The 27,196-nt window shown below is 43.5% G+C and overlaps 3 protein-coding genes across 4 annotated transcripts in view; 1 reads left to right on the top strand and 2 right to left on the bottom strand.

The window, feature by feature from the left end:
- RAD9B (RAD9 checkpoint clamp component B) overlaps positions 1 to 7,677 on the bottom strand; it is a 62,794-nt gene extending 55,117 nt beyond the window's left edge. The window contains exon 1 of the mRNA XM_077462002.1: positions 7,441 to 7,677. Within this exon, the coding sequence (XP_077318128.1) occupies positions 7,441 to 7,558 (118 nt within the window). The 5' untranslated portion in view covers positions 7,559 to 7,677. The remainder of the gene's footprint in view (positions 1 to 7,440) is intronic.
- Positions 7,678 to 7,759: 82 nt separating this feature from the next.
- On the top strand, positions 7,760 to 19,663 carry VPS29 (VPS29 retromer complex component). Its single transcript, XM_077462000.1, has 4 exons — positions 7,760 to 7,894; positions 14,647 to 14,838; positions 15,797 to 16,032; positions 19,238 to 19,663. The coding sequence occupies exons 1-4, from the start codon at positions 7,892 to 7,894 to the stop codon at positions 19,353 to 19,355; spliced, it is 549 nt and encodes a 182-aa protein (XP_077318126.1). The 5' UTR covers positions 7,760 to 7,891; the 3' UTR covers positions 19,356 to 19,663.
- FAM216A (family with sequence similarity 216 member A) overlaps positions 18,682 to 27,196 on the bottom strand; it is a 28,536-nt gene continuing 20,021 nt past the window's right edge. For both annotated transcript variants that reach the window (XM_077461999.1, XM_077461998.1), the window contains 2 exons: positions 21,894 to 24,211; positions 18,682 to 21,497 (listed from right to left, as the gene is read on the bottom strand). In XM_077461999.1, coding sequence (XP_077318125.1) covers positions 24,163 to 24,211 — 49 coding nt within the window. In that variant the 3' untranslated portion in view covers positions 18,682 to 21,497; positions 21,894 to 24,162. The remainder of the gene's footprint in view (positions 21,498 to 21,893; positions 24,212 to 27,196) is intronic.

The following is a 27,196-nucleotide window of genomic DNA, read 5'->3' as shown; positions in this document are numbered from 1 at the left end:
TACTGCTACAGGATGGCCCTCCTATGCAGAATCCTGTACACATATGCGATTCTGCACATCCGCCTAAGGGGCGCACGCACGCTGTGATTACTGGATGTCTGGCTTCTGCTGTGATTACTGGACATCGGCTGACACCTGACGAGCGTCAGGCAGAGACACAGAATGGAGATCTGCCTATGTATGTAAACAAGGCAGAGCTTCGTTCTGATAGGGGGGAAAGGATAAGGTGTGTGTCCCTGCAAAGCAGGGAATAAAATCCATCACGCGTGCAGGGGCGTACCAAGCAGGGGGCGGGCGTTCCGCCCCAGGTGCCACATATTGAGGGGGGTGTAAGTGGCTGGGTGGCATTGCTATGGGGTTCACTCTGCACTCAGACACTGTCTGACAGAATCCTGAAGGGAATCCCTGGCTCTGGCTGCTCTGTTTTTTGTGAGTTTTTTGTGAGCTGGAACACCCCCAGCACTGTGGCCGAAATAGTATGGTCTAGTTTCTGTTTTCACCTGCTAGCTCCACCCACCACTGCTGAGCAGCCGAGCTGAGTGTGTCATCATTCAGCGCGGGGGTGGTTGCTGTTACACTCTGTGTCCACACCATCTTCCAGAGTCTAAACCTCCCTAGCAGAAGCTGAGAGCCGAGGTGAGCTGGTGATAGGGGATGTGTGAGCTGTGAGAAGATGTTGGAGGAGTGTGTCTGTCCTGCCATCCTTACTGTGCTGGTCTGTCATAGAAGGGGGGGGGGTGCTGTGTAGTAGGTATAGTGTAGCTGACCTGATGGGGGGGGGGGTGCAGAATACAGTCGTGTGCTATGTACAGGTTGTAGACTCGAGATTTGTGCTATATACAGGTTGCAGAATCCAGGCGTGTGCTATGTACAGGTTGCAGAATCCAGGCGTGTGCTATATACAGGTTGCAGAATCCAGGCGTGTGCTATGTACAGGTTGCAGAATCCAGGCGTGTGCTATGTACAGGTTGCAGAATGCAGGCGTGTGCTATGTACAGGTTGCAGAATGCAGGCGTGTGCTGTGTACAGGTTGCAGAATGCAGGCGTGTGCTGTGTAAAGGTTGTAGACTCCAGATTTGTGCTATGTACAGGTTGCAGAATGCAGGCGTGTGCTGTGTACAGGTTGCAGAATCCAGGCGTGTGCTATGTACAGGTTGCAGAATGCAGGCGTGTGCTATGTACAGGTTGCAGAATGCAGGCGTGTGCTATGTACAGGTTGCAGAATGCAGGCGTGTGCTATGTACATGTTGCAGAATCCAGGCGTGTGCTATGTACAGGTTGCAGAATCCAGGCGTGTGCTATGTACAGGTTGCAGAATGCAGGCGTGTGCTATATACAGGTTGCAGAATGCAGGCGTGTGCTATGTACAGGTTGCAGAATGCATGTGTGTGCTGTATATTGCTGTGTGACTACCACCCACCTATAGTAGCTGAGCTGTGATCTTACCTGGTAAGGGGGGGGGTGGTGTTGCTGTGTTCACAAACCAGGTATAGAGTAGATGAGCTGATCTGATAAAGGGGGGGACTTACACCCACATCTTGCAGCCATCAGATCCATCCAGCAAGCAGCAGGTCACAGCGGCATCTTGCCATCTTCCCTGCGGCCATCAGATCCCACCCACGGTCCAGCAAGCAACACGCCTTGTCAGCAGGTCGGTTCCCAAATCTGAATCAAATCATCAATGCCAATACTGTCCCCAGGGACAGATCCGATCCAGAGATTGCCATACAGTGGGATCTCTAGATCAGATCTGTCCCTGAGGACAGTAGACATGGGCCATACTTTGTATTGTCAGCTGTCTCCCCGTCTCACTCTGATGTCTCCCTCATAGCAGCTCCAGTCCAGCTCTCCACTTTCCTGACCTTGGCACAATCTGTCCAAAAATGTGGCATCTGCTCACACCTGAGTGACTGACACCTCTGTCATTTCCCATCTATTGTCACTGGCTGCCATGGATGAACAGCATCGGCTGTTATTACAAGGAGCGGGAGGGGACGTCCCCATCCCCCCACATCTCCGCTCAGGTCTCCCATCCCACCCGCAGACCTGAGCCACCAGCCAGCTGGCCAGAAACCCGAACAAAGCCGAATTTGTCTTTGATCAGGTCTCCGATGTAGAAAACTGGAAGCGACAGCACAGTGTCACTTCTGGTTTACTCGGTAGCCAACAGCGCCATTTAAAAAAGAAAGCAGAATTAAAAAACACTGATCTTGGCAGAGGAGGATGTTTTTTTGTGGGTGTTTTTACAGTTGGGGGGGGGGGGTGCCAGATATAGGATGGGCCCTGGGTGCCAAATGCTCTAGGTACGCCCCTGCAAGCGCGGACAATTCCTATTGCGCTGCACGACTCACGCATGCCCAGTAGGGAACCGGGAAGTGAAGCCGTAACGCTTCACTTCTTGATTCCCTCACCCAGAATGGCGGCGGCAGCAGCCGAGAGCTGAGCGATCAATCGGCCTTGGCTGCCAACATCGCTGGATCCTGGGACAGGTGAGTGTCCATTTATTAAAAGTCAGCAGCTGCAGGATTTGTAGCTGCTGGCATTTAATAATTTTTTTCACAGTGAAATCCCTCTTTAACCCCTTCCCAGCCAGTGTCAGTACAGTGACAGTCCATATTTTTAGCACTAATGACTGTATTAATGTCACTGGTACCCAAAAAGTGTCAGTTAGGTGTCCGATTGTCCACTGCAATATTGCAGTCCCGCTATAAGTCGCTGATCCCTGCCATTACTAGTATATAAAATGAAATAATTAAATATTCCTGTATCAAAATACGCTTATTGGGATTTTTTTTACCACAAATTATGAAGCAGAATACATTTTGGTCTACATTTATGAATAAATGTGATTTTTTTAATTTTTTTTTATTGGGTATGTTTTATAGTAGAAAATAAAAGGTATTGTTTTTTTCTCAAAATTGACACTTTTTTTTGTTTAAAGCGCAAAAAATAAAAACCACAGAGGTTATCAAAAACCACCAAAAGAAAGCTCTATTTGTGGGGAAAATGGATATACATTTTATTTGGGTACAGCATCACACTCTCATACAATTGTCAGTTGAAGTAAGGCCGTGCGTATCGCTAAAAATGGCCTGATCATGAACGGGGGGTAAATCTTCCAGAGGTCAAGTGATTATAGAGGAGGTCCAGCTCAGGTGAAAAAAAATAAAAGTCATCAGCTAAAAATACTGTAGCTGCTGACTTTTAATATTAGGGCACTTACCTGTCCATGGAGCCCCCAATGTCGGCACCCCATCCCAGGTGCTGCTGCTGCCATTCCTGGTAAGGGAACTAGGCAATGAAACCTTTTGCCTACTGCGCATGCGCAAAGCGCTCTCTAATTGGCCCGGCAGCAGGGGAAGGAGGGGCAAACTTTGAGGAAACTGGACCGCGGGTCCCGGTTCCCCAATGAAAGGTGCCAAATGTGGCACTGGGGGGAAGGGGGGAGCATATGAGGGGAATTTCCAATTTTGGGTAGAACTCAGCTTTAAATAAAAATGTTGAAAGTTTAATACTACTGTAATCGCTTTTCAGGGAGGCCTTTGTTTGCCAACTTAAAAACTGTGAGGGGTTCTGCATTTAGTCATATGCTCTATAAGGCGTCTTTCTGAATAAAGCTCATCATTATGTTTTAACCACTTGCCGACCGCCGCACGACGATGTACGTCGACAGAATGGCACGGGCAGGCATATGGGCTTACATGTACGTCCCTGCCTTCCCGCGGGTGGGGGGCCCGATCGGGCCCCCCCCCCCCCGGTGCCAGCGGCGGTCGGTTTTCGTTCAGAAGCGATCCGGGATGAGGGGGCGGCCATTCATTCATGGCCACCCCCTCTCGATCGCTCCTGACGAATGGAAGTGAGGCGTGACATCACTTCCTCTCCTGTAATGTAAACACAGGAGAGGAAGTGATGTAATCTCTCCTCCGTGTCGGTATTTTTTGTTCCGGCACCGAGGAGAGAGGATCGGTGAGTTGCACCAACACGACACTTCACAGTAGAACATGCCAGGCACACTCACACCCCCCCTTCACCCCCCGATCACCCCCCCAATCACCCCTGCCCCCCCAGTCACAGTGACACCAATAGCATTTATTTTTTTTGCATTGGTGTCATTTGTGACTGTAATAACTGTTAGGGCAGTTAGGGTTAGCCCCCTTTAGCTCTAGGGTACCCCCCTAACCCCCCCAATAAAGGTTTAACCCCGTGATCACCCCCCGTCGCCAGTGTCACTAAGGCTGGGTTCACATTGCAGCGGTTTATGAGAACGGATGTGATTCGCACCGCACTGCAGTGCAAATCACATCCGATCTCTGTGCGATTCGAGTTCAGCCATACAGATAGTATGGCTGAATTCGCGCCGCATCCGCCGCAAATTCGCACGGGACCCTTTTTTTGGTCCGCAGCAGAATCGGATCGCATGGGTGTTCACACCATGCGATCCGAGTTTGCAGATCGCACTGCGATATGCGAACTGATCTGGGGGTGTCATTAACATTTCACTGACACTCCCAGCAGTTCGCATAGGGCAGTGTGAACTGCCACCGGGAGGCATGCGATGCGGGAACCCGCCGCGGATTCGTGGCGTTCCTGCATCGCTCCAGTGTGAACCCAGCCTAATAAGCGATCGTTTTTCTGATCGCTGTATTAGTGTCACAGGTGACGCTAGTTAGGCAGGTAGGTATTTAGGTTCGCCGCAGCTTTTTATAGCGCCAGGGACCCCCATATACTACCGCATAAAGCCCCCTGATTGCCCCCTAGATAACCCTTTCACCAGTGATCACCATATAACTGTTACAGGTGACGCTGGTTGGTTCGTTATTTTTTTATAGTTTCAGGGCACCCGCCATTTATTACCTAATAAAGGTTTAACCCCCTGATCACCCGGCGGGTGTCATTTGTGACTGTAATAACTGTTAGGGCAGTTAGGGTTAGCCCCCTTTAGTTCTAAGGTACCCCCCTAACCCCCCCAATAAAGGTTTAACCCCGTGATCACCCCCCGTCGCCAGTGTCACTAAGGCTGGGTTCACATTGCAGCGGTTTATGAGAACGGATGTGATTCGCACCGCACTGCAGTGCAAATCACATCCGATCTCTGTGCGATTCGAGTTCAGCCATACAGATAGTATGGCTGAATTCGCGCCGCACCCGCCGCAAATTCGCACGGGACCCTTTTTTTGGTCCGCAGCAGAATCGGATCGCATGGGTGTTCACACCATGCGATCCGAGTTTGCAGATCGCACTGCGATATGCGAACTGATCTGGGGGTGTCATTAACATTTCACTGACACTCCCAGCAGTTCGCATAGGGCAGTGTGAACTGCCGCCGGGAGGCATGCGATGCGGGAACCCGCCGCAAATTCGTGGCGTTTCCCGCATCGCTCCAGTGTGAACCCAGCCTAATAAGCGATCGTTTTTCTGATCGCTGTATTAGTGTCACAGGTGACGCTAGTTAGGCAGGTAGGTATTTAGGTTCGCCGCAGCTTTTTATAGCGCCAGGGACCCCCATATACTACCGCATAAAGCCCCCTGATTGCCCCCTAGTTAACCCTTTCACCAGTGATCGCCATATAACTGTTACAGGTGACGCTGGTTGGTTAGTTATTTTTTTATAGTTTCAGGGCACCCGCCATTTATTACCTAGTCTCACTAGTGTACCCCTAAATTTAGGGGTGTCTACTTTCCAAAATGGGGTCATTTGGGGGGTTTGTGCCATCTTGGCATTTTATGGCCTTTAAAACTGTAACGCCCTTAGAAAACCTGAAGGCGGTTCTTGGCTTTCGGGGCCCCGTACGCGGCTAGGCTCCCAAAAAATCCCCGTACTCAGGAGAAGCAGCAGAATTTATTTTGGGGTGTCATTTCACATATGCCCATGGCATGTGTGAGCAATATATCATTTAGTGACAACTTTGTGAAAAAAAAATAAAAAAAAATTAAAGTTTGTAATTTTCCCGTAACTTGTGGCAAAATATAAAATATTCCATGGACTCAACATGACTCTCAGCAAATAGCTTGGGGTGTCTACTTTCTAAAATGGGGTCATTTGTGGGGGTTTTGTGCCATCTTGGCATTTTATGGCCTTCAAAACTGTAATAGGTAGTGAGAAGTGAAATCAAAAATTTACGCCCTTAGAAAGCCTGAAGGCGGTGCTTGGATTTCGGGGCCCCGTACGCGGCTAGGCTCCCAAAAAGTCCCACATATGTGGTATCCCCGTACTCAGGAGAAGCAGCAGAATTTATTTTGGGGTGTCATTTCACATATGCCCATAGCATGTGTGAGCAATATATCATTTAGTGACAACTTTGTGTAAAAAAAAAAAAAAAAAAATTTTTTTGTCATTATTCAATCGCTTGAGGCAAAAAAATAAAATATTCAATGGGCTCAACATGCCACTTATCAATTTCCTTAGGGGGTCTACTTTCCAAAATGGGGTTATTTGGGGGGGTTTTGTACTGCCCTGCCATTTTAGCACCTCAAGAAATGAGATAGGCAGTCGTAAACTAAAAGCTGCGTAAATTCCAGAAAACGTACCTTAGTTTGTAGATGTGACAACTTTTGCGCAAACCAATAAATATACAGTTATTTACTTTTTTTTTACCAAAGACATGTGTCTGAATACATTTTGGCCTAAATGTATGGCTAAAATTGAGTTTATTGGATTTTTCTAATAACAAAAAGTAGAAAATATCATTTTTTTTTCAAAATTTGCGGTCTTTTTACGTTTATATCGCAAAAAATAAAAATCGCAGAGGCAATCAAATGCCATCAAAAGAAAGCTCTATTTGTGGGAAGAAAAGGACGCAAATTTTGTTTGGGTACAACATTGCATGACCGCACAATTACCAGTTACAGCCCGTTCACACCTGAACGTTTTGTAGCCCTACGCCTGAAGCTACAAAACGCTGGAGGGGAAAAAATCCATTATTCTCAATGGAGATGGTTCACATCTCCACTCCATGTCGCCTGAAGCCCTACGCCTGAAGCTCAAACAAGTTCCGGACCCTTTTTTGTCGCGCGAATTGGGCTGATTTGGGCGTTTTCATTCCCATAGAAACTAATGGAAACGCTCGATTCGAGCGTTTAGCGCGACAACGAGCGTTTCTACGGGCGTTTTGACGCTGTATCTGCTCAAGAAAAAATAAGCAGATGAAAAATATTTTTCCTATTGGCTGAAAAAAAACGCCGAAGTTAAAAAACGCTCGTTGTCGCGCGTTGTAGTGTGACAAAACGCTCGTTGTCGCGCGTTGTAGTGTGACAAAACGCTCGTTGTCGCACGTTGTAGTGTGACAAAACGCTCGTTGTCGCGCGACAAAACGCCGGTAAAAACGTTCAAACACGCTACGCTCAGGTGTGAATGCAGCCTTAAAGCAGCGCAGTGCCAAATTGTAAAAAGACCTCTGGTCATTGACCAGCAAAATGGTCCGGTCTGAAAGTGGTTAATACCTTTTAAGTGACCGCCGGGTATTACACACTTCATGACTAAACACTGCACACAGAGCTCGTTGACTGCTGACACAGAAAACCTCACACTTCCAGGGGCTCTTCCTGTGACCACTAACATGATAGTGTCATCATTTATCTCAATAAAGAGCGGGAACACCTCAGAAGACAACTGCGCACGCGCAGAACAGCTTATGCCCAGGGCGCAGTCCACTCATGTGACAGCCGTAGACTTCACGCTTCCTTTTTTTTTTTCATGTGACGTTAATCTGGGCCTATCTGGCGCTCCGTAGAAAATTCTTTAGTGGCCTGTTCGCTGATTGGTTGTGGTAGCTGATTGCTCATTCGCTGCTTCTGTCGCCATCTTGTGATTGGCAGAGGCCTCTCTTTGCCCATTGGTCATCGCGTTTATTCTTGCGGTATCCAGTGTGATTGCACGGCTCCGGGTTGCAGGATGGTAAGAACTCGGATACCTGGGGAAGTGAGGGGGACACGTCCGGGTGCTCCGTTCTTTTATTACGGCGGGGCTTTGTAGGGTGTGCAATGTATAGTCCGGCAAGGAAGGTTCGCTGTGCGGCTAAGGAGTGACTTAGGCCTGGGCTGCAGACATAGGTGGTGGTTCTGTCATATGATCTCAGTCACACTCAATGAAAAGTCCCCACAGGAAGTCAGCGCTTCTGATGCCTTTCATGTGCCATTGGATCGAGGCTGATCTGTGGTCACCAACACTGGGAGATCATGTGCTGGGGGAGACATGGAAGAACTGACATCACAATACAGGGTGCTGAGCAAGATAGGAACCACTACTGCTTCCTTTCTGTGATCGAAGACCTCTGTGTAGGAAAAGTGCCCTTCCCACCACCAGAGGGGTAATTACCTCGGTGAAAGAAACCATCAAGGGCCCCCCACCATTCCGTCCGAGTCCCTAGTGGTAGGGAGTCCATGGACATTCTCCCAGAACCCTGCCTCCCGCCTGGGGTGTGCATCCGGAGTGCTCTGTGACAGCTGAGCCCTTCGACATCACTGATCACAGGAAAGGACTAATCACAGCGGCCCTTTACCATGTGATCAGCTGATCACATGGCAACTAGGGATGAGCTCAGGCGTGTTCGCATTGGAACATGTGCAGAGCCCGCCAGGAAGTGGGCGCAGCGCTGCGCTAATCATAGGCAGTGAGACATTGCCCCGATCTCTGCAGCCGCACATCAGGGAAATGTCTCACTGCCTGTGATTAGCGCAGTGCTGCGCCCACTTCCTGGTGGGCTATGCACGTGTTCCATGCGAACACGCCTGAGCTCATCCTTAATGGCAACAGACTTGCCGGTTACCAGCAGTCCTTTCCTCCCATGCTGTAGCTATGAGGAAAAGAGCCATTAACCGGCAAGATTGTCAGTAGGTTGTTTACACTTATTATCAGTACTGCCCATCCATGGTGCCCATCCATGCCGCCCATTGGTGCCTCCTCAGCAGGAGTTTGAACTGACAGCGTCTCTCACACAGCCCAGAGCCTGCACTGACTGTTCCCTCTCCCTTGCACAGGTGGGAGAGGAGAGAGCCAATCTGCCACGTCTTTTCCAACCAGTGTTAATTTAGTCGACTAAAATGACTAAATTTAATATTATTTTAGTCAACTAAAATACCACTAAAACAACTGAGATAGGAGAGAGCCAAGCTGCCACGTCTCTTCCCACCAGTGTTAATTGGAACTAAAATGACTAAAACATTTTAGTCGACTAAATTAATATTATTATTATTATTATTATTATTATTTTAGTTGACTAAAACAACTGAGATGACAAAAACACAACTAAAACTAAAATGCCATTTTAGTCAAAAGAACTAAAATTTCCTAAAACGAAATTAAAATTTGACTTCAACATTAACATTGGTCTGTAGTGCATGTTTGTACCTCAATGCCATAATAAATAACATATTAGATTGTTCACTCTAGCGGTATATAATGAGTTTGGAAATTGTAGAGAAATGTTAACTAATGCATTACAATTTAATTACACCTATTAGATTTTAGACAACTAACGTGAGTTTTAGTAGACTAAAATGTACTGGAGATTTAGGGCTCCTTCACATGGACGATGTACGGAGCCCGCTCTGCTCAGCGGGGGATCGCTCCATCGATTCCCGCTGAGCAGGAAGATGACAGGTCTGTCTCTGCACTCGGTGCAGGGACAGACCTGTCAGAGTGCCGCTCTCACCTATGGGGGATTGGATGAAGACGGACAGTAGAGTCCGTCGTCATCAGATCCACAGACGGATGGAAAAGTAGCTTTTCCCTCTGTCACGCTTTATCGGAGCGGGTTGGATGTCAGCGGACATGTCACCGCTGACATCCGACGCTCCGTAGAGGTCTATGGAGAGTCCGTTCAGGTCCGCCTAAACTGACAGGTGGACCTGAGCGGATCGTTCGTGTGAAAGAGGCCTTAGTCGACTAAAACTAAAACAATTGCAGAAGACTAAAATGGGACTAAAACTAAAATGCCATTTTAGTCCTAAGACTAAAACGAAATAGAAAATTGGCTTCCAAAATTAACGCTGCTTCCCACCCCAGTGTGGGCACTGTTTACAGTGGAGTTCCACCCATTTCCTACATGTGCAATCTTTCTCATGGCCATTGAAAATGCTCTTACAAAAGGCAATTTATTTATTTATTTTCTATTTTCAGCAGCACTTCTGACTGCAGACGCCTAGGCAATTTTGCCACTAAGCGATTCACAAGGACTCCAGAGATATCGGCTTAATGTATCTGAGGAGACCATGTGAATTGCCTAGTGACGAAATCTCGCTTTATTTCCAGACAGGAAAAAGAGGAAAGGAAGAGAGCTCACCGCATAGTGGCATTACCACGCAGGCATGAGATCGGTAGGTGCATGCTGGTTAGCCAGCTGCACCAATTCCCAGAAATGAACAGAAGGGCTTCAGATGCCCACAGCTGAAGTGAAACCTGCCTGCTTCCGAGATCTGGTCTAGCATTCCACTATTTTAACATAAACTACAAGGACCACATATATGACATTCTCTGAATGTTGCTGTGTATGTGTATGAGTAGACAAGTATGGTGGAGTATTAAGGATTTGGGGGACTGGAACTCGGCTTTTAAGTGTGAAGCCCAGCAGTTGAATGATCAAATTCAGCTGCTTAGCTTCACACGTCCCGCGGTGCGCACACACAGGAGGAGAGGGCCAAATTGCATGCGATTCTGCAATGCAATTTGCACCCATTCATTTTCTCGGTATCGGCAAGTGTTTGGCCAAAAGTATCAGTAGGAGTACTCGAGAAAATACTCAGTATTGGTGCATCCCTATTTTTAACAAAAGAGGAGTTACTCTTTAACAATAAATGGTTTTGTGCTACATGCACAGGGCAACCAATTTATTGAAGGGGCTGCCCTAGGTGCAACTAACTTGCCAAAGAAGCTCCTGCACTATTTTTTTTTGAATTTTTTTTTTTATTTTTTTACAGAGCATTTTGGCATGCGTGGAAACATTGGTCTGCTGGCTGCGTTTGGTTTGCCATTAACAACGAACAATGTTTTGTCCTTTTTAGTTTTATTTTTGATTTTATGTGCGTCCTGTGAACATGTGTGAAAACGTGCAATTTCACACACAATTATGGAATGCTTGGCCAGCGCTCACTTTGAGGATAATAAAGGACCAGTAGTCTTGCAATGTGTGTAAGGACACTGATGGCTCAGAGAAGGTGTGGGGGTGATATATTACAGCCTGTTCCTCTACCCCTAGGACTTGGCAAGCATCTATCCGTTGCAGTACAGGAAATGGGTGGGAACCGCAAGGGTATTTTGTTATCTCAGAGTTCTGCTTTAACCTGTAATTGGTATGAGGTTTAATAAGATTTCTTACAGCTGTCAACAGGGTGGGGGGGGGGGGGGGGGAGCGGGCTTCACTGAGTGCTTCAGAACTGTCAGCAGGGCAATTGTGCCAGAACTGGTACCCAGTAATGTACAATGCTGACCTTTAGCCAGTACCCAGGGATGTACGGTGCTGATCTTTACCCAACACCCTGTAATGTGTGACCTTGTGCACTAACCTAATAAATGGTAATGTATAGCACTGAGCTCTGACAATACCTGGTAATGTACAGAACTGATCACTAACCAATACCCGGTAATGTAAAGTGCTGATCTCTAATCCAGTACCCAGTAATGTACATTGCGGAGTCCTGACAACTGGTAATGTACAGTGCTGGGCTCTAACCTATACCTGGTAATGTACAGTGCTGGGCTCTAACCTATACCTGGTAATGTACAGTGCTGATCTTTAATGTAATGTATGAAGTGGACCTTGATATTGTTTTCTGCTCCTTTATTACAATAATGGTGAAAAGAGTTTCCAGTCATAATAGAGATATGGGAGCTGTCCTTTTTTTTTTTTTTTTTTTTTTTTTTTTTTTTTTTTTTAAAAGTGCAAGCTGTGTCATCTTCATGCTTGCTTCACTGTAAGGTAAGCAGTTAAAGTCAAGACTCCTTTTTTTTTTTTTCCTGCATATTTGCTGTGAAAAAGAAATGGTAACCTAGAGTTTTCACAATAGAGACCCATACACGCTATCAGATTTTCTGCTGATCTTTTCCTTCAGATTTACCAAAACCATGAGGTCAATCCTTAGAAGTTTCAATGTCAATCAGGCAGGCCCTTGCACTACATGGTTTTGGTAAATCTGAAGACAAAAATTGGCAGAAAATCTGATAGTGTGTATGGGGCTTTAGGCTCCTTTCACACGGCCAATCCGTCTGTCTGTCTTTTTATTTTTTATCCCGACGGATGAAAAATGGACAGAATTTTATTTCTATGGACAAACGGGTGATCATCTGATTACATCTATTTTCTTTTCTGTTAAACTGAACAGCCAGCGTTCAGATCCGTTAAAACGGAATGGATGTAAACGGATGCCATCCGTTTACATCCATTCCATTTGTTAGTTTTTTTTTATGCAAGAAACTATTTATTTTATACAGTTGTCACCTCTGATTTGGTTTCTGCAACAATGGATGTAGACTGATGTAGAACTGAAGGAAAAACTGATGTGAACACAACTGAAGACAGATGTGCAAATTGATGTTAACTGATGTAATCTTAATTAATTTTATTAAAAAAAAAAAATATTTGCTAAAAAAAAGTGACTGGATGATGCCTGTGTAAGGGTCCATATTGGCAGCTGTCCTATTTCTATGAGAAGCCCTACTCTTGGGCTATGGCTGACTGATGGGGGGGGGGGGGGGGGGGGGGGGGGGTCTTCCTACAAAGGCTACCTTCAATCAACTTTGTGTTGAAAAAAATAAAACATTTTAGGGTCACTGGTGCTTTTCAAGTATCTGTAGTCCACATGTTTTTTGGATAGAATGGGGAAGACTCTGAACCCCTTAACCCATTTCAGTTTGTAATTGCGATTTGTGTCCTGGCAGGGACCTTCCCAGGACAGTTGTTCAGCAGCTACAACTTCTTTGGATATAGAGTGCTGTTGGCAGTAGTGCAGCAAGTCTCTATGTAAATACCTTGACTGATTGTGCTGTCCAGATCTGGAAAACACAAATTCAGTTTATTCACACTTACAGTAATACAAATTCTATATATTAGAGATGAATTTACATTTCATAAGACTCATGTTGCCTTTGTTTTTAACCAGAGAAAGAAAAATGGCTTCACTTTCTTTTGCTTCGAATTAAATGCATTAACTGTAGTATACCTTTTATATATTATGTGCTAAATGTGTTGGGGTTTTTTATTTTTCCAACCAAAATGAGTGAGAATATTTTTTTACAAGCCTTCATTCATCATGAACACTTTTTATAGATATTATGGCAAGTGCTGTCAGTATATCCACAGTATTCTTCAAAGCTTTTTTTTTTTTTTCTGCTTTTCAAAGGAACTTCTTAAATCATATTCTTTCTTAACATCCCAAATCGTTTATTATTTATTTTGTATTCATTTTCCTAATTTGTCACCCATTTTCTTTTTGCTTTCTTTTTATTTAACATCGCTCATGTTTCACCCTTTCATACTCCCTTGTCTGCAATCAACTCCTCCATAAGCCTGGGCACAGAGTAAGTTTACCTCTAATCATGCACTAACACTGCTGGGGTGTGATTGGACTCCTATGTATCTTTCCCTCTATACACTAGAAATCATTATCCTTTCCTATCACGACTTAGCCATCTAATAAGACTTATATTCGGCTTCCAAAGCCCTTTGCAGCCAGTTAATTTTTTTTTTCTAGAAAACTAGCATAAGGATACACTTCTAAGTTTTAATGCCTCATCCTTGTTAGAGTATATGTACCAAAATGGTTCATCGGTAACGGAGGACAAACCATAGTAAGTACATCATTGAATTTTGGATAGATGCATTTTCCTTTATTTTATTTTATTTTTTTTCACTGCTTTGAAAAACTCATTGATTGCTGTTTTTGTGCCTGTCATTTGACTAATTTGCATGTCTAGGGTGGAAGTAACCTGTATCAAATTTTCCCATGGAGGTCTTTGAAGTCATTGACCTACAAGAGCTGTAAAATGACTAATTATACAAACAATACATTTTAAATCAATACATGACTGAAATAATAAAATGGCCCCTGTATTTTATATCTATATGGTTTTATATGTGACTGTATTTTTGAAGTGTATTTGTGGATTATAAAGATGCATCCACTCCATGAGAGATATATTTTGACACTTTTTTTTCATTGCTTTTCTATTGACTAGTATGCACCTTAGAATTGTAGAAGTCTAACATTTTAAGCGGTGCATTGATCCGTCCTTTGTAGTAAATGTTGATTGTGTAGGGATATTCAGATTTGATTTTTCTCAATATTATAAAATGTTTTGTCCACATTTAAGGGGCAAATAGAATGCAAGGGACCATGGGAAGCAGATAGAAGGGGACGTAAGTAAAGGAAACTGGGGTGCCTACTATACAGCACAGGAATTAGTGGGGGTGTCTGATTTTTAAATGTAGGTTAACTTTAACATGCATGCTGACCATGTTCAACAAATGTGTGTGTTTTTTTTTTTTTTTTTTTTCCCCTTTAACTTGGAGTTTACAGTAAATTGCAATAAACATCGTGAATGGATGCAGCTTTAAATAAACACTGTCTGCTTTTTAGTGTCATTTTATATAAATATCTTGCATTTTTTTATGTATTGTGTGTAATTAATGCGATTTTTCTTTTTAACCTCTGTAGTTGGTCTTGGTGTTAGGAGATCTACATATCCCACATCGATGTAATAGTTTGCCAGCAAAATTTAAAAAATTGCTTGTGCCTGGCAAGATCCAGCATATTTTATGCACTGGGAATCTCTGTACCAAGGAGAGCTATGACTACCTCAAGACACTGGCCGGGGATGTTCACATCGTCAGAGGAGACTTTGATGAGGTTCTCATTATTTCTTATAGACACTTCTGTTTGCGTATGTTTGACACGTAACATTTAAGGACCATGCATGGGATAAAATTGTTATACAAATCTCTGCATTCCACATGAGGAGATTGTATTCGATTGATGCAGTTGGATAATTCTCATCCGATTTTCTCTGCATCTTTGGCTATAAAGCTGAGATTGATGGTGGTAACTTTAGGATCCCAATAGACAGTTTGATATCACCGGCACCACACATGCCCCCAATAGGGGGACCTGTGATTGTTGTACTGGGGATTTTACTGCTTTTAAAGTGTTAGTAAAGTCTATGTAATAATGGGGAAAAAAATGAGTCCCTCTGTAGGTTTGTCATAATGCACTGTATACTGGTACATTATGACAGACTTGCCTTCAAACTGTGCCCTCCAGCGCAGAGCTTACAGTGCTCTCCCTGGTCCCCATCGGCTCCCATCTTCACCCAGTCTTCTTTCCGGGCTTCGTATCATTGGCCAGGCTAAGGTGGCGTCACTCCCGCGCATGGGAGTCCCATCACCGCGCATATGTGGCTCAAATCACATTACCCACTGACAGGTAGGGGGGACATTTATGACAGAAAGGACCTCCTATGATCTCTTCTGTCATAAAATCCCTGCCTGTCAGGTTTTTTTGATTTTTCCCTTTACTTTTACTTTAAGAGACTGTAGTGTGTACACCACCAAGCAACAACTAAAAATGCATAGAAAGGCAGTAGCCCCTCTCCAACCTCATAAAGACGGACTGTTTAGTGATCTGCAACCTTGGTGCCCTAATTCCCCACCCACCGATTATTTGCCTTACTTAATTTTTCCCTTGCCCAGATTTAGGAAAGGCCCCCTACATATAACCTGATATTTAAATTTAGCAGGAGATTTTTTCCAAGCTGGAGTTCATTAATCTACTACTTTCTTTTATTTATTTATTTATTTTTCCTCCATAGAACCTAAACTACCCAGAACAAAAAGTGGTGACAGTTGGGCAGTTCAAAATTGGCTTAATCCATGGCCACCAGGTCATTCCTTGGGGTGACATGGCTAGCCTGGCACTATTGCAGCGGCAGCTTGATGTAGACATAATGGTTTCTGGACATACGCAGAAATTTGAAGCCTTTGAGCATGAAAACAAGTTTTATATTAACCCTGGATCTGCAACAGGAGCCTACAGTGCTTTAGAATGGTGAGTTAAATCTTGGCAGCTTTGGTTTAGAAGGTACCTTCAAGATGGTGTTTTCTTACAGTGGACCTGTATAAAAGCTGATAAAAGAAACGGCTAGGGAAACACCCGCATTTCTATTACCTTTATTTTGAGACTTCACCTTCTTGTATTGTACATATTACACCTTTTTTATTTAGGTTTTACCATGAGATATATATATATATATTAAAATTATTTACACACACACCCCTCAAAATTTTCACTTGCATTTTGCGAGTGAAGGGGGGGCGCTGAGAGCAGACGAGTGACACTGAGGTGGGGGGGGGGGGGGGGGGGTCAGTGGTAGTGAAAGTTAAAACCCTCCCATGCATTGGTCTTTATGGCAGTGAATGTCAACCTCATCCCCCACCCCACCTTGCATTGGTCCTCATGGCAGTGAAATTTTAACCCATCGCCTCCTTCTGCACTTGTAGTAATGTCAGTGAGTTAATCCCCTCCCCCCACATTGGTGGTCATGGGAGGAGTTACATTTCAGGAGAGGGGGATATTAATACTGACACCTGTGCTAGCAGTTATTATAACATCCTGCCAGGCTTTCACACTGGAGAGACAGGAGAGGCTCTTTACAGGAACTATTTTTAGCGTTGTAGCGCCTGTAAAGCAACTCCAGTGTGAAAGGGGTCTTACTAATGCGTCCTCTGATACCTGTGTTGGGGGTTATTATGGTGTCTGGCACCAACGCTGGGTGTCTTTTAATGTATCTGCTGATATCAATTCTGGGGGTTATTACCACAGACTCGGATACCTGTTTTGGAGGTTATTATAGTATCCACTGATGCCAATGCTGGTGGGGGTTATAATTATATTGTAATTTAATTTGCCTTTAGGGGCAGGGCTGGGTGGGGTTATGTAACTCTTAAGACCTGGCTAGTAGCGCAGGACGTGTGTATATGTATGTATGTGTATATATATATATATATATATATATATATATATATATATATATATATATATATATATATATATAATAATTTTGACCTTTTAAAGCAACTTTGTTGGTAACGCTAACCTTCACTCTGTCTCAGGGCTATTGCAACCATCCCTGAGACTTCTGAATGTGTTTGGATAGCATGTCCCTCTCAACACGCTGTGGTTCCTCCAACAAATGCTTGCATTATTACTGTGTCCTGCAGTGGTTTGTGGTCAGAGAAGGGAACCGCAGCACAAGGGGAGGGACCAGATATCCAAAAACCTGGAAGTGTTGGATAGCAGCAGTGGCTGTAACATTTTCTTGGAAAATAGAAGCCTTTGCAGCCACCTAAATCACATTGTCTAAGTATAGAAAAGCCAGTGGATTTATTTTAAACCAAGTACATGGCTGTTATTGCAGTAACTACCACTTAAAGCTTTCCTTTCAGTCTTAGAGCATATAGTATACAGCTTGGCATTGGATTTTCCTTGCTAGGACATAGACAAGAGTAGGTAAAGCGTGTGTGTGTGTGTGTGTGTGTGTGTGTGTGTGTGTGTGTGTAAGTAAATATACAATTTTTGAGAAGGTGCCAATACAAACAAAAGAAATAAACACGAGAATGCCTAAACATTTGTAACTGCAACATTTTTCTGGGCGAAATGGTGCATTATCTCACAGAAATGCAGGGATGCTGATTATTTTTGGATATATATATATATATAATTATAATATGCAGTGGTTTCGGCACTTGTGTGATAATCTTCAGTCTGGTGTTGGACTTGGGGTTTGATTTTTGTCTGATATTCTGTTTATCTCTGCTGGTATGGCTTGCTTCTTAAAGTCCTATTAAAAGCAAACTTTTTATTGAATTGCAGCTTGCCAATTCTTAGATGTAGGGATGCACCGAAATCTCGGCCGCCGAAACATATCAGCCCGAAAATGCCCTTTTCGGCAATTTGCCAAATGAGAAAAACGGCCGATAATGGAGCTGAAAATGGGGCGTGGCCTGGGTGGGGACGGGACTTCTCCCCCCCCCCCCCCCCCTGGTGCCGCCCATCATGGGGGTGTCCTATAGCGCAGGAGTGCCACCTCCACCACCTGTTTAATCACAGTGCCAAGAACATCACAGCTTTCATTTCAATAGCTGTGTGTTCCCGGCCGCGCCGTCACACACAGCCCCTCCCCCTTGTCCAGGCACTTTGATAGACAGATCACCCGCGGGATTGGACGGATGATCTGTCTATCAAAGTGCCCGGACAAGGGGGGCGGGCTGTGTGTGACTGGAATTTGGCTTGAATATCTTGTTCTGCTAGTCCATCTAATACTCCCCTAAAAAATAAGTCTCGTACTAAATATTAACCCCAAAATATTAAAGTGCTATAAACATCTAATACAATTTTATAATGTGCAACAAATTATGGTAGTCCACAAATAGTGTAAAATTTTAATTCAATCAGTATATGCAATGTGATCCAAATAATAGAAGTTCTCTATGTTCCATCACCATACAAATTGGCCGCTCGCCTCAAAGCCATGACTACTGCATTAACAGACGTCCAAAGTAAGCAGTGTTCCCCTCTGGGATAATTTGAGCTTTGACAGGCTTTTGTCAGATCCTCACTCCTCTTTTCCCATAGGAAGGGTACATAGTTCCTCAGGAACACCCAATGTATATGGTAAGAAAAGGGAAGCGCACAAGATTCTTTATTGAAAAGGTTTAATAAATAAAAGCAGAATATTGCATTTACAAAATGGAGCACTGCCACCAGTGCTAGCTCTGTGCACGTATTAAAAACATATGCCGACTCTCGGCTTAGTAGTAAGATGGCTGTGATGATGCAACACCCAAGGCCCAGTCCCCCTATAAACACTTACCTGCACCTGGTCCAAAGAATTGAATCCAGAGGGTCAGTATAGACATATTGGGCAGATTTAGTAAGGGAATCGAGAATTTTTATATAATAAATGTGAAGATTACAGGTAAAAAGGAATTTGCTATCCACATGATTGGATAATGGAAGTGAAGATCCTCAACTCCTTTACTAAATCAGCCTCATTCTCTGGAAATTAAAACTCAATTGTTAACCATGTTCAATTTGGGGAAATTTAAATTTTAAATGATGGTACATATATTTATACTGCCACTATATAAAAATTGTTGAATGGTTGGTGTAATGATAGTTTGCTTATAATAAGGACATTTCTTTAATTCTAGATGCAAAACAATTTATTTTTATAATTTTTGATTTCTTACAGCAACATTATTCCTTCCTTCGTACTCATGGATATCCAGGCTTCTACAGTGGTCACCTACGTGTACCAGTTAATTGGGGATGATGTGAAAGTAGAGCGAATTGAGTACAAGAAGTCCTGAAACTTAATTTGTTTTTATGGCCTTTACTCTTTATTCCCATTTATTATTGAATCAGTCTTCACCTCTAACCAGTTTATTATAAGCCTTGTATTCCTACTTGCATTGTCATTTTGTTTTTCATTCTTTGCTGCTGTAGTTTTTAATGTAAACAATATTCTGATTGATTAGTTTACATGTCATGAAATAAGTGTGCCACATTAAAAAAACTCATTGTAAAAAGGAAAACATTTGTAAATATAACATTTAATGTTACCATCCACTGATATGTTACCATGAAAAAAATATACAGAATAAAATGGTAAACCTTGTTATGTCTTTCGCTATATTCACATGTTGTCTCTTAATGCAGTGTTTCTTGTGAAAGAATTACTGTTTGATTAGATATACAGTGTTTTTTTTTTTTTCTCGCACTACAAATCCCATAGTCCACCTTGGGAGCGAGCATGCAAGAGAGGGTGACTACATGGCAATGCACAGTAAGATCATGGAAAATGAATGCAGCCACCCAACGAAGTGAGAACAGCAAAAAAGAAATTTGAAGGCTAGGGAGAGTTATAGAAGGTACTCATGTAGGAACACACACATGTGTGCGTGTGCACACAAAAAAAAAAATCATATACACACACTATAACTAATATATATATTTTCATTCATATTCTTATATATATATATATAAAAAAAATTCTCACAAGGAGGTCTCTGTACTAACTATTCAAAGTCTCCTTGTTGTGCTGTTGTCCCAACAGGGGCTGAGTTGGTGTCCATTGGCAGAAAATATTTTGTTGCAGAAAGATTTCTGCATGGCGGGTGTTTAAACCAGGGTGTAGGATGAAGCATTGGAACTTTTTAAAATGTTCAAATTAGCAATGGCAGTTGCTGTAATTCCTTGAGGCCAGTTCCACACTATTGTGAATTGGATGCAGATTTTCCTTACATCCAATTTGCATGTCAGAAGATTGTGACCGGCTCTCTATCTGGAATGGCTCCAGTGTGAATTGCACAGGAGTCCTGTGTGTCTTCTGGTCTGTTTCTGGTCCACATTCAGCCAAAAATTGTGGACCTGAAATGGTGAACAGGGACTCATCAGACCCTTGCTGTGAGCCGCTCCGTGCTGTGAACCCAGCCTTATTGTGCACTTCACCAAGGAGACATTGATAAAGTAACATTGTACAGCTGCCACAATGCGTCTTTGAAAACTAAAATTTGCTAAAACCATTATTCAAGAGCATATTATGAGATCTAGGTGTCAAGTCACTAATGTTCATCAAATTTAGATATTTTATGATATGTAAAGTGTCATTTCACTACCCGTAAATATAGGGTGATAATTTATTTTATTTTAAAATATCTCATGGTCTATCCAGTTGCTATTTACCAAATGTATTAAAAGTTGAAATATTTATCAGTGCAATTACTACCACTGCTAAATGTGAGGTGTGCGGCATCAGTTTCAGCTGCTGAAAACGCAGGGGGAGGAGGGTACTGGTGTCTTCTGGTTCTCGTCAAGTGCATCATAGAAGTGGTGAGAGAGAGAGCCCAGTAAGCAGTATCTTTTAGGCCTCCTGTGCTGCATGTAAAGTGAGGCTAGGCGATTGTTCAAAAAAGCTCCTATGTCAAAGCTGCATTACTGGTCTTGTTAAAGAAGAATCCTCTGCTGTATGCAAAGATCTTATATCTTCAGCTAGGGATTAGGTGTTTTTTATTTTATTTTTTATTTTATTTTTTTAAACATTTTGCACCATGTTGTCCATTGTACCTGCTGCCCCCACCCCCTCGGAGGGGTCATCGCCTGTCCCTCAGCCTTCTGTTTCTAACTAAGCTGGCAGGTCTGTTATACAGCTCCCTCGATGGGTCAATGGAAGAAGAGTGAGAGGCTAGGATTGTTTTGCCTCAAAATATACATTTTCTAGAGGAGGAACATGTTGAAAATGTGACATCTAGGTAGCATGAAAATGTTTACCCATAATAACTGTCTAATGCAGCCTTTCTCAACCTTTTCAACACAGAGGAACTCTTGAAATAGTTCTCCGGTCTCAGGGAACCCCTGCTAAAAATTAGAAATCTACAACTCATGATACATTAATGTGATGGTTGGTGGGAAGAATGGTCCTTACACTTGTGGTCATTGGGAAGAATTACCTCCTTAGGGTCCTTTCACACGGGGCGGATCAGTTCTGATCCGCCCCGTGGATGTCCGTTTGCTCAGCGGGGATCACTCCGCCGATCCCCGCTGAGCAGGGAGATGACAGGTCTGTCTCCGCACACTGTGCAGGGACGGACCTGTCACAGCGCCGCTCTCCCCTATGGGAGATCGGATGACGACGGACCGCAGTGCCCGTCGTCATCCGATCCGATCCGCAGACGGATGGAAAAATAGCTTTTTCCTCCGTCACACTTTTTCGGATCGGAGCGGGTCGGATGTCAGCGGACATGTCACCGCTGACATCCGACGCTCCATAGAGCTCTATGGAGCACCCGTTCAGGTCCGCCTGAAAAACTGACAGGCGGGCCTGAACGGGACGTTAGTGTGAAAGGGGCCTTACAGATAGTTAAAAAGATCAGTGGTGTCAGTGTGAACTTATCTGAGAGGCAGAAATTGCCCAATGCTGAAGGAACCCCTAGCAACCTCTGGTGGAACCCTGGTTGAGAATCGCTGGTCTAATGAGACCATGATATGATTATTGGTTTCATTACAATTTTGATGAAGTTTGTATGAATAAATTGATGCTTTAAATTAACATTTGGATATAGTAGTGTTATTCATGCACTTTCAAAGTCATGTACTACTCGCATTTTCTTTGGATAATCACTGGGATGTGGTGCATAATGAAACCCATCTGCCAGCCATATCAGATTGTGCACATGTCTCTAGAGGAGCTTCTTTTCTATTTTTATGCTTTATATTCAGGAAGAGAAAAAATATTTGTCTCTGCGTTACTGTATGTATTTAGGTGTTGAACCGTGTGTGAGTTTTTCCAAGCTTCTTTTGGACTCTATCAAAACAGAATGTCAGGATCTACAGAGGAGGAAAAGGAGGTTTTCCTCTGATGAAGATCCAGCATCCTTTTGGAATAAAATGCTAAAAAGTTAGATTCTGCCTTTTCTTAGGTGCCCAAAAACATGCACTTAGCCTTTGAGGATATGGGCATACTTAAAGATGCTATGGATAAGTGGATAGATTCCTTGCCTAAAAGATATTGGGAATCAACTATGTCTAATCTCAAGCTAGCACTAGTGGCCACTTGTGTAGCCAGGAACCTGGGATATTGGTTAGGGCAGGTAAGAGCTCACATTGAAGCTGGGACTCCGAAAGAAGACATTTTGGATTATTTTCCTACTCTTATGAAGGCAGTTGGGCATATTGCAGATATGTTGGTGGAATTCATTCATATATCTGCTTTGGGACCTTAACTGTTTGCAGGGCCTTATGGTTGAAGACCTAGACAAGAACTAATGCAACAGAGAGTGGTAGTTTCAGTGCCACAGAAGGAGGCGGATCTGGGATTCTAGTCACCCATCTTTCTAGGAAGAAAGCCTTCAGGAAATTTCCCCCTGATTCTGAATTTAAAACCTCTAAACAGATCTATTCTGTTCAGGAGGTTCTGCATTGATCTAATCTCAGTCAGAAGTATCCTCTTACCAAATTGTTTTATGGTGTCCATAGTTTTAAAGGATGCATATTCATCAAGAACCTCCAGAAACATGCATAGCTAGTAGTGAGAAAGCACTCCTCCACAGGTCCTTACCTCAGCATCCCCCTTCCACATATCACTTCCAGCCCTCCTCAGCTCCGACCTCTGCACACACTCCCTTCAATTAAAAGCTCCACCATCTTCAATGTGCCCTAACTTTGCAAAAAAAACACCCTGGCCAGCTCTAGTCTAGTATCTCCATGCACACTGTAGCCATAGGCAGCTCTGCATCTCTCACAGTGAGATCAAACATGAACCAGGAAATAGATGAGAAGTACAAAGTGTGTGATCTACCATGCAATGTCCCCCCTCCCACCCATGACCATGCTGCACCCGCGGGGCACCTGCATCTCCCTTGTCTGCACAGAGATATCTGTGGGAGCCACTGGGAAAGGTAAGCTGTCCTTTGTAAACACATAGGCCAGGTTTTTATGTTTACAAGTGACAGTGGTGAGCAGGGAGAGTCAGAGCTGGGGGTGGAGGAACGGAACTGGCTGAAAGCATACTATTACATTCTAAAACCAGTAAATTGCACAATTCTATTGCCAAGACATTTTTAAATACAACATGTCAACCCAAATAAAATTGTCAAAAAGAATTGATTTGTGCACGCTGATACAAACATTCAGATTGTCATTATCAACAATTAGTAAATAGAGGCTTTCACCATAAAGCCTTATACATCAGTGCCTAAAAGGAGCAATCAGTCTGCAAGATTTAGTCAAGTAACTAAATTCTGATGTTAGCCGCTGCATATGTGGAAGTGTTCAAAAAGCCAGCACTTGTTTCCTGTGAATGGCTCCCCATATAGAAAAATATCAACGCAGCATAAAGCAAGGTTACACAAAATATTGGGTGCACGCAGCACCTAGTGCTCAAGTGGCAGCCTAAGCTGGTGAGGCAAATATTATTACAGCTACTTGACAGCCATCAATAAAAGCACCTAATAGACTTTATAAGTGCCCAGCTTCACACAATCACAATTTTTATCCATCAATGATATTCTTACAAAACATATACTTATGCTCTAATGTTTGTCTTGTATTCGGCAGTTTCACTGATCACAATTGTCATCATTCACTGAAAGTGACTCGATCCATTGACTTGTGGTTTCTTCAAGGGTTAGTGCGGAATCTGCAGATATACCAGTGGCCTGCTGTGTGTCTGCAAGAAAAAGAATACTCCTTTATAAAAAATCCCTCTAAGAAGAGTTTCTAATATCCCCCTGCTTTTTGAAAAGTTTGATGTCTGGCTATCGTACTGATCCAAAATCTTCAATACTTTAAGCCAATATATGGAACAACTATGCAAATTGAGAGTTCTGAGTTCAAACTGACTTATTTATCTCCATGTTTGCTCATGTCCAAGTCTAATGCCGCGTACACACGACCGGAGTTTTCGACGGACTTGGTCGGGTGGACAATCCGACGGACTTTGCAGCTGAAGTCTGCCAGACTTTCAAATGAACGGACTTGGCCACACACGATCACTCCAAAAGTCCAACGTTCCCCATTGACAACGTCTGGTATGACGAAACGCGTCTGGGAAGGCACGCAGTGAAGCCACCACGTTGTAGGAGAGGAGGACGGGCTCCTGTTTGCCGGCCGGCTTTTTACATTTGCTCCTATATGCTGTATTTTATCTACAAACCTGTAAGTGCATTACTTTTATTCATTAAACTGTTCCTACGTTATTACGCTATGCCAGTCCCTTTCTTTTCTGTGGGCCTCTGAGTGCTTCATATCGAGACCACTGAACAGATTATTATCTTGGAAACACCGCTAAGAGATGGAGTGCTGACTCAGCTGAGGAAGGTTAACCTGGATGTCATCCATTTATCATTTATATATGCTTCATTCCATATATTTTCTGGTAAGCGCATTCAACATATGGTGACGGGTATCTCACGCGCCTTGGAAAGTGTTGAACCACTGTGGTGCTGTCATTTAAGAACACTTATGTCCGTTATTTGGATTCACCTGTGAACTTTTCTTAAATTGGACTTTTTATTTTTATTTTTATTTTATGCCATTTTTGGCTTTTTTGGTCATCTCCACAATTTTTGAAGTCTATTGCTTAATTGTATTAGTCTTTATTTTTTAATTTGAATTTATATTATATATGTAGGGGAGGGTTGGCGCGGCTTTGTATATTCTTTACTCCAAAAGTCAGACGGATTCAAACGTGATGATGTAGAATAAGGAAGTTCATAACCAGTAGCTGCCCTAGCGTCGGTTTTAGTCCGTCGGACTAGCACACAGACGAACGGATTGTCCGCTAAAAGCCGATTCCGGCGGACAAGTTTGAAGCCAGTCTTATTTCTAGGTCCGCCGGACTTTTGGGAAGAAAAAGTCTGCTGGAGCCCACACAGGATCGAATTGTCCAACGGACTCTAGTCTGCCGGACCAAGTCCGCCAGAAAGTCCGATCGTGTATATGCGGCATTAAACTACAAAGACCAAACTTTTTTTTCATTTTGTGTAAAGTAATGGAGAGTTGTAACCCCTGTTTTTTTTTTTTGTGTTTCCCTTTGGGGAGATTTTCTTTGATTCCTGTCCCACAGCCAAAACAGGAATTGAGAAGTGACCCCTCCTCTATTCCTTTTCTGTTGACAACCTAAAATTTGGGATTTTCTTTCAAGTTCACTCTCGGTGATAATGGTTAACAGGACAAAGCGAGAAGGTGAATCTCCCTATTGGGGGCAAAGACAGCAATTAAAATCTGACAGGTGGTCTAAACCCTATCCACTACTACAGAAGTTTTTTCTTTATACCTTTAACCACTTGCCGTCCATGCTATAGCCGAATGGTGACTACAGCGTGATTTTCCAGTTCTGGGAGGGTGTCAATAGACATCCTCCCATAACCCCACCCCCTTCATGTCTCCTGTGTTGTATATTGGGCACACTCTGTCCTTCAGAAACAGTTGATCACAGATCGGGGTAAAGGGCCAATCACAGCGCCCCTTTACCATGCCATCAGCTGTATTCAATCACACCTGATCACATGTAAATAGACTTTAAAAACAATTAACCAGCAAGGCTGTCAGGACATTGTTCACACTGATAATTAGGGTACTAATCATCAGTGCCCTGATTATCAGTGCTGCCTCATCATTTTAATTTTCTGTCTTTTTTCATTTGTTTAGCAAAAAAAATAAAAAACACAGCATTAAATAACCACTTGGTGCCCGCACTAAGAACCAAAAGATGGCTACAGCACAGGCTTAAAATCCCAGGAGGGCGTCCATGGACATCCTCCAATTCTCACGCTGCGTGCTCTGTGATCCTTGGAACTCAACTGATCACAGATCAGGTTAAAGGGCCAATCACAGCAAGCCCTTTACCACATGATCAGCTGTTAGCCAATGACAGCTGATCACGGAAGTAAAAAGAAGCCGGGTATGAGCTTTTTTTCTCCTATACACTGTCAGCATGAAGAAAAGAAGAAAGTCGTTAACCGGCTTCTGTTAGAGGAACATTGGTCCCCTTAGTGCCAATCAGTGCCATCTATCAATGCCCATCACTACCGCTAATCAGTGCCCACCAGTGCCACCAATCAGTGTTGCCTATCAGTGCAGCCTCATTAATGCCTCCTGGTCAGTTCCCACCAGTACTGCCTCATCAGTGCACACCAATGAAGGAGAAAAATTACCTGTATGCAAAATTGTATAACAAAATATGAAAAACCTTACATATAAACAAAGCACTTCCCCCAAGGGTGTGTGTGTGGGCATATCAGCATACAGACGCTAAATTCAAACATGGCCGTGAATGACTTCAGAGGTAGCTCCTCCCCTCATTACGCATTACGTACATAAGCGGGACTTCGTCTTGTTGTGATTATGTGGGTTGTTGCTGTGCCGCTCACTAAGTGAGACAGACTGATTAGCGTCTGGTTGCTATGGTGCCAGCTATTTAAAAGCGGGTTAATGACGAAGCTCTGACCCTGCTGAGGAAATCCCACCTACAGACGTAACGTGTAAAAAAAAGGACCCCACCAATGAAGTCTCGCTTACGGATGTAAAGTGTAATGGGGGAGGAGCTATGTCTGAAGTCACCCGCGGCCATATTTGAATTTACCGTCTGTATACTGATATGCCCACACACATGCACTTGGTGGAAGTGCTTTGTTTGTAAGTGACATTTTAT

This window comes from Lithobates pipiens, unplaced genomic scaffold (genome assembly GCF_037356315.1).
Source record: "Lithobates pipiens isolate NorthernLeopardFrog02 unplaced genomic scaffold, aLitPip1_a1.2 Scaffold_3, whole genome shotgun sequence".
Classification (NCBI taxonomy): Eukaryota; Metazoa; Chordata; class Amphibia; order Anura; family Ranidae; genus Lithobates; species Lithobates pipiens.
The sequence above is the reverse complement of the archived record's forward strand: the minus strand, read 5'-3'. Positions and strand labels throughout refer to the sequence as shown.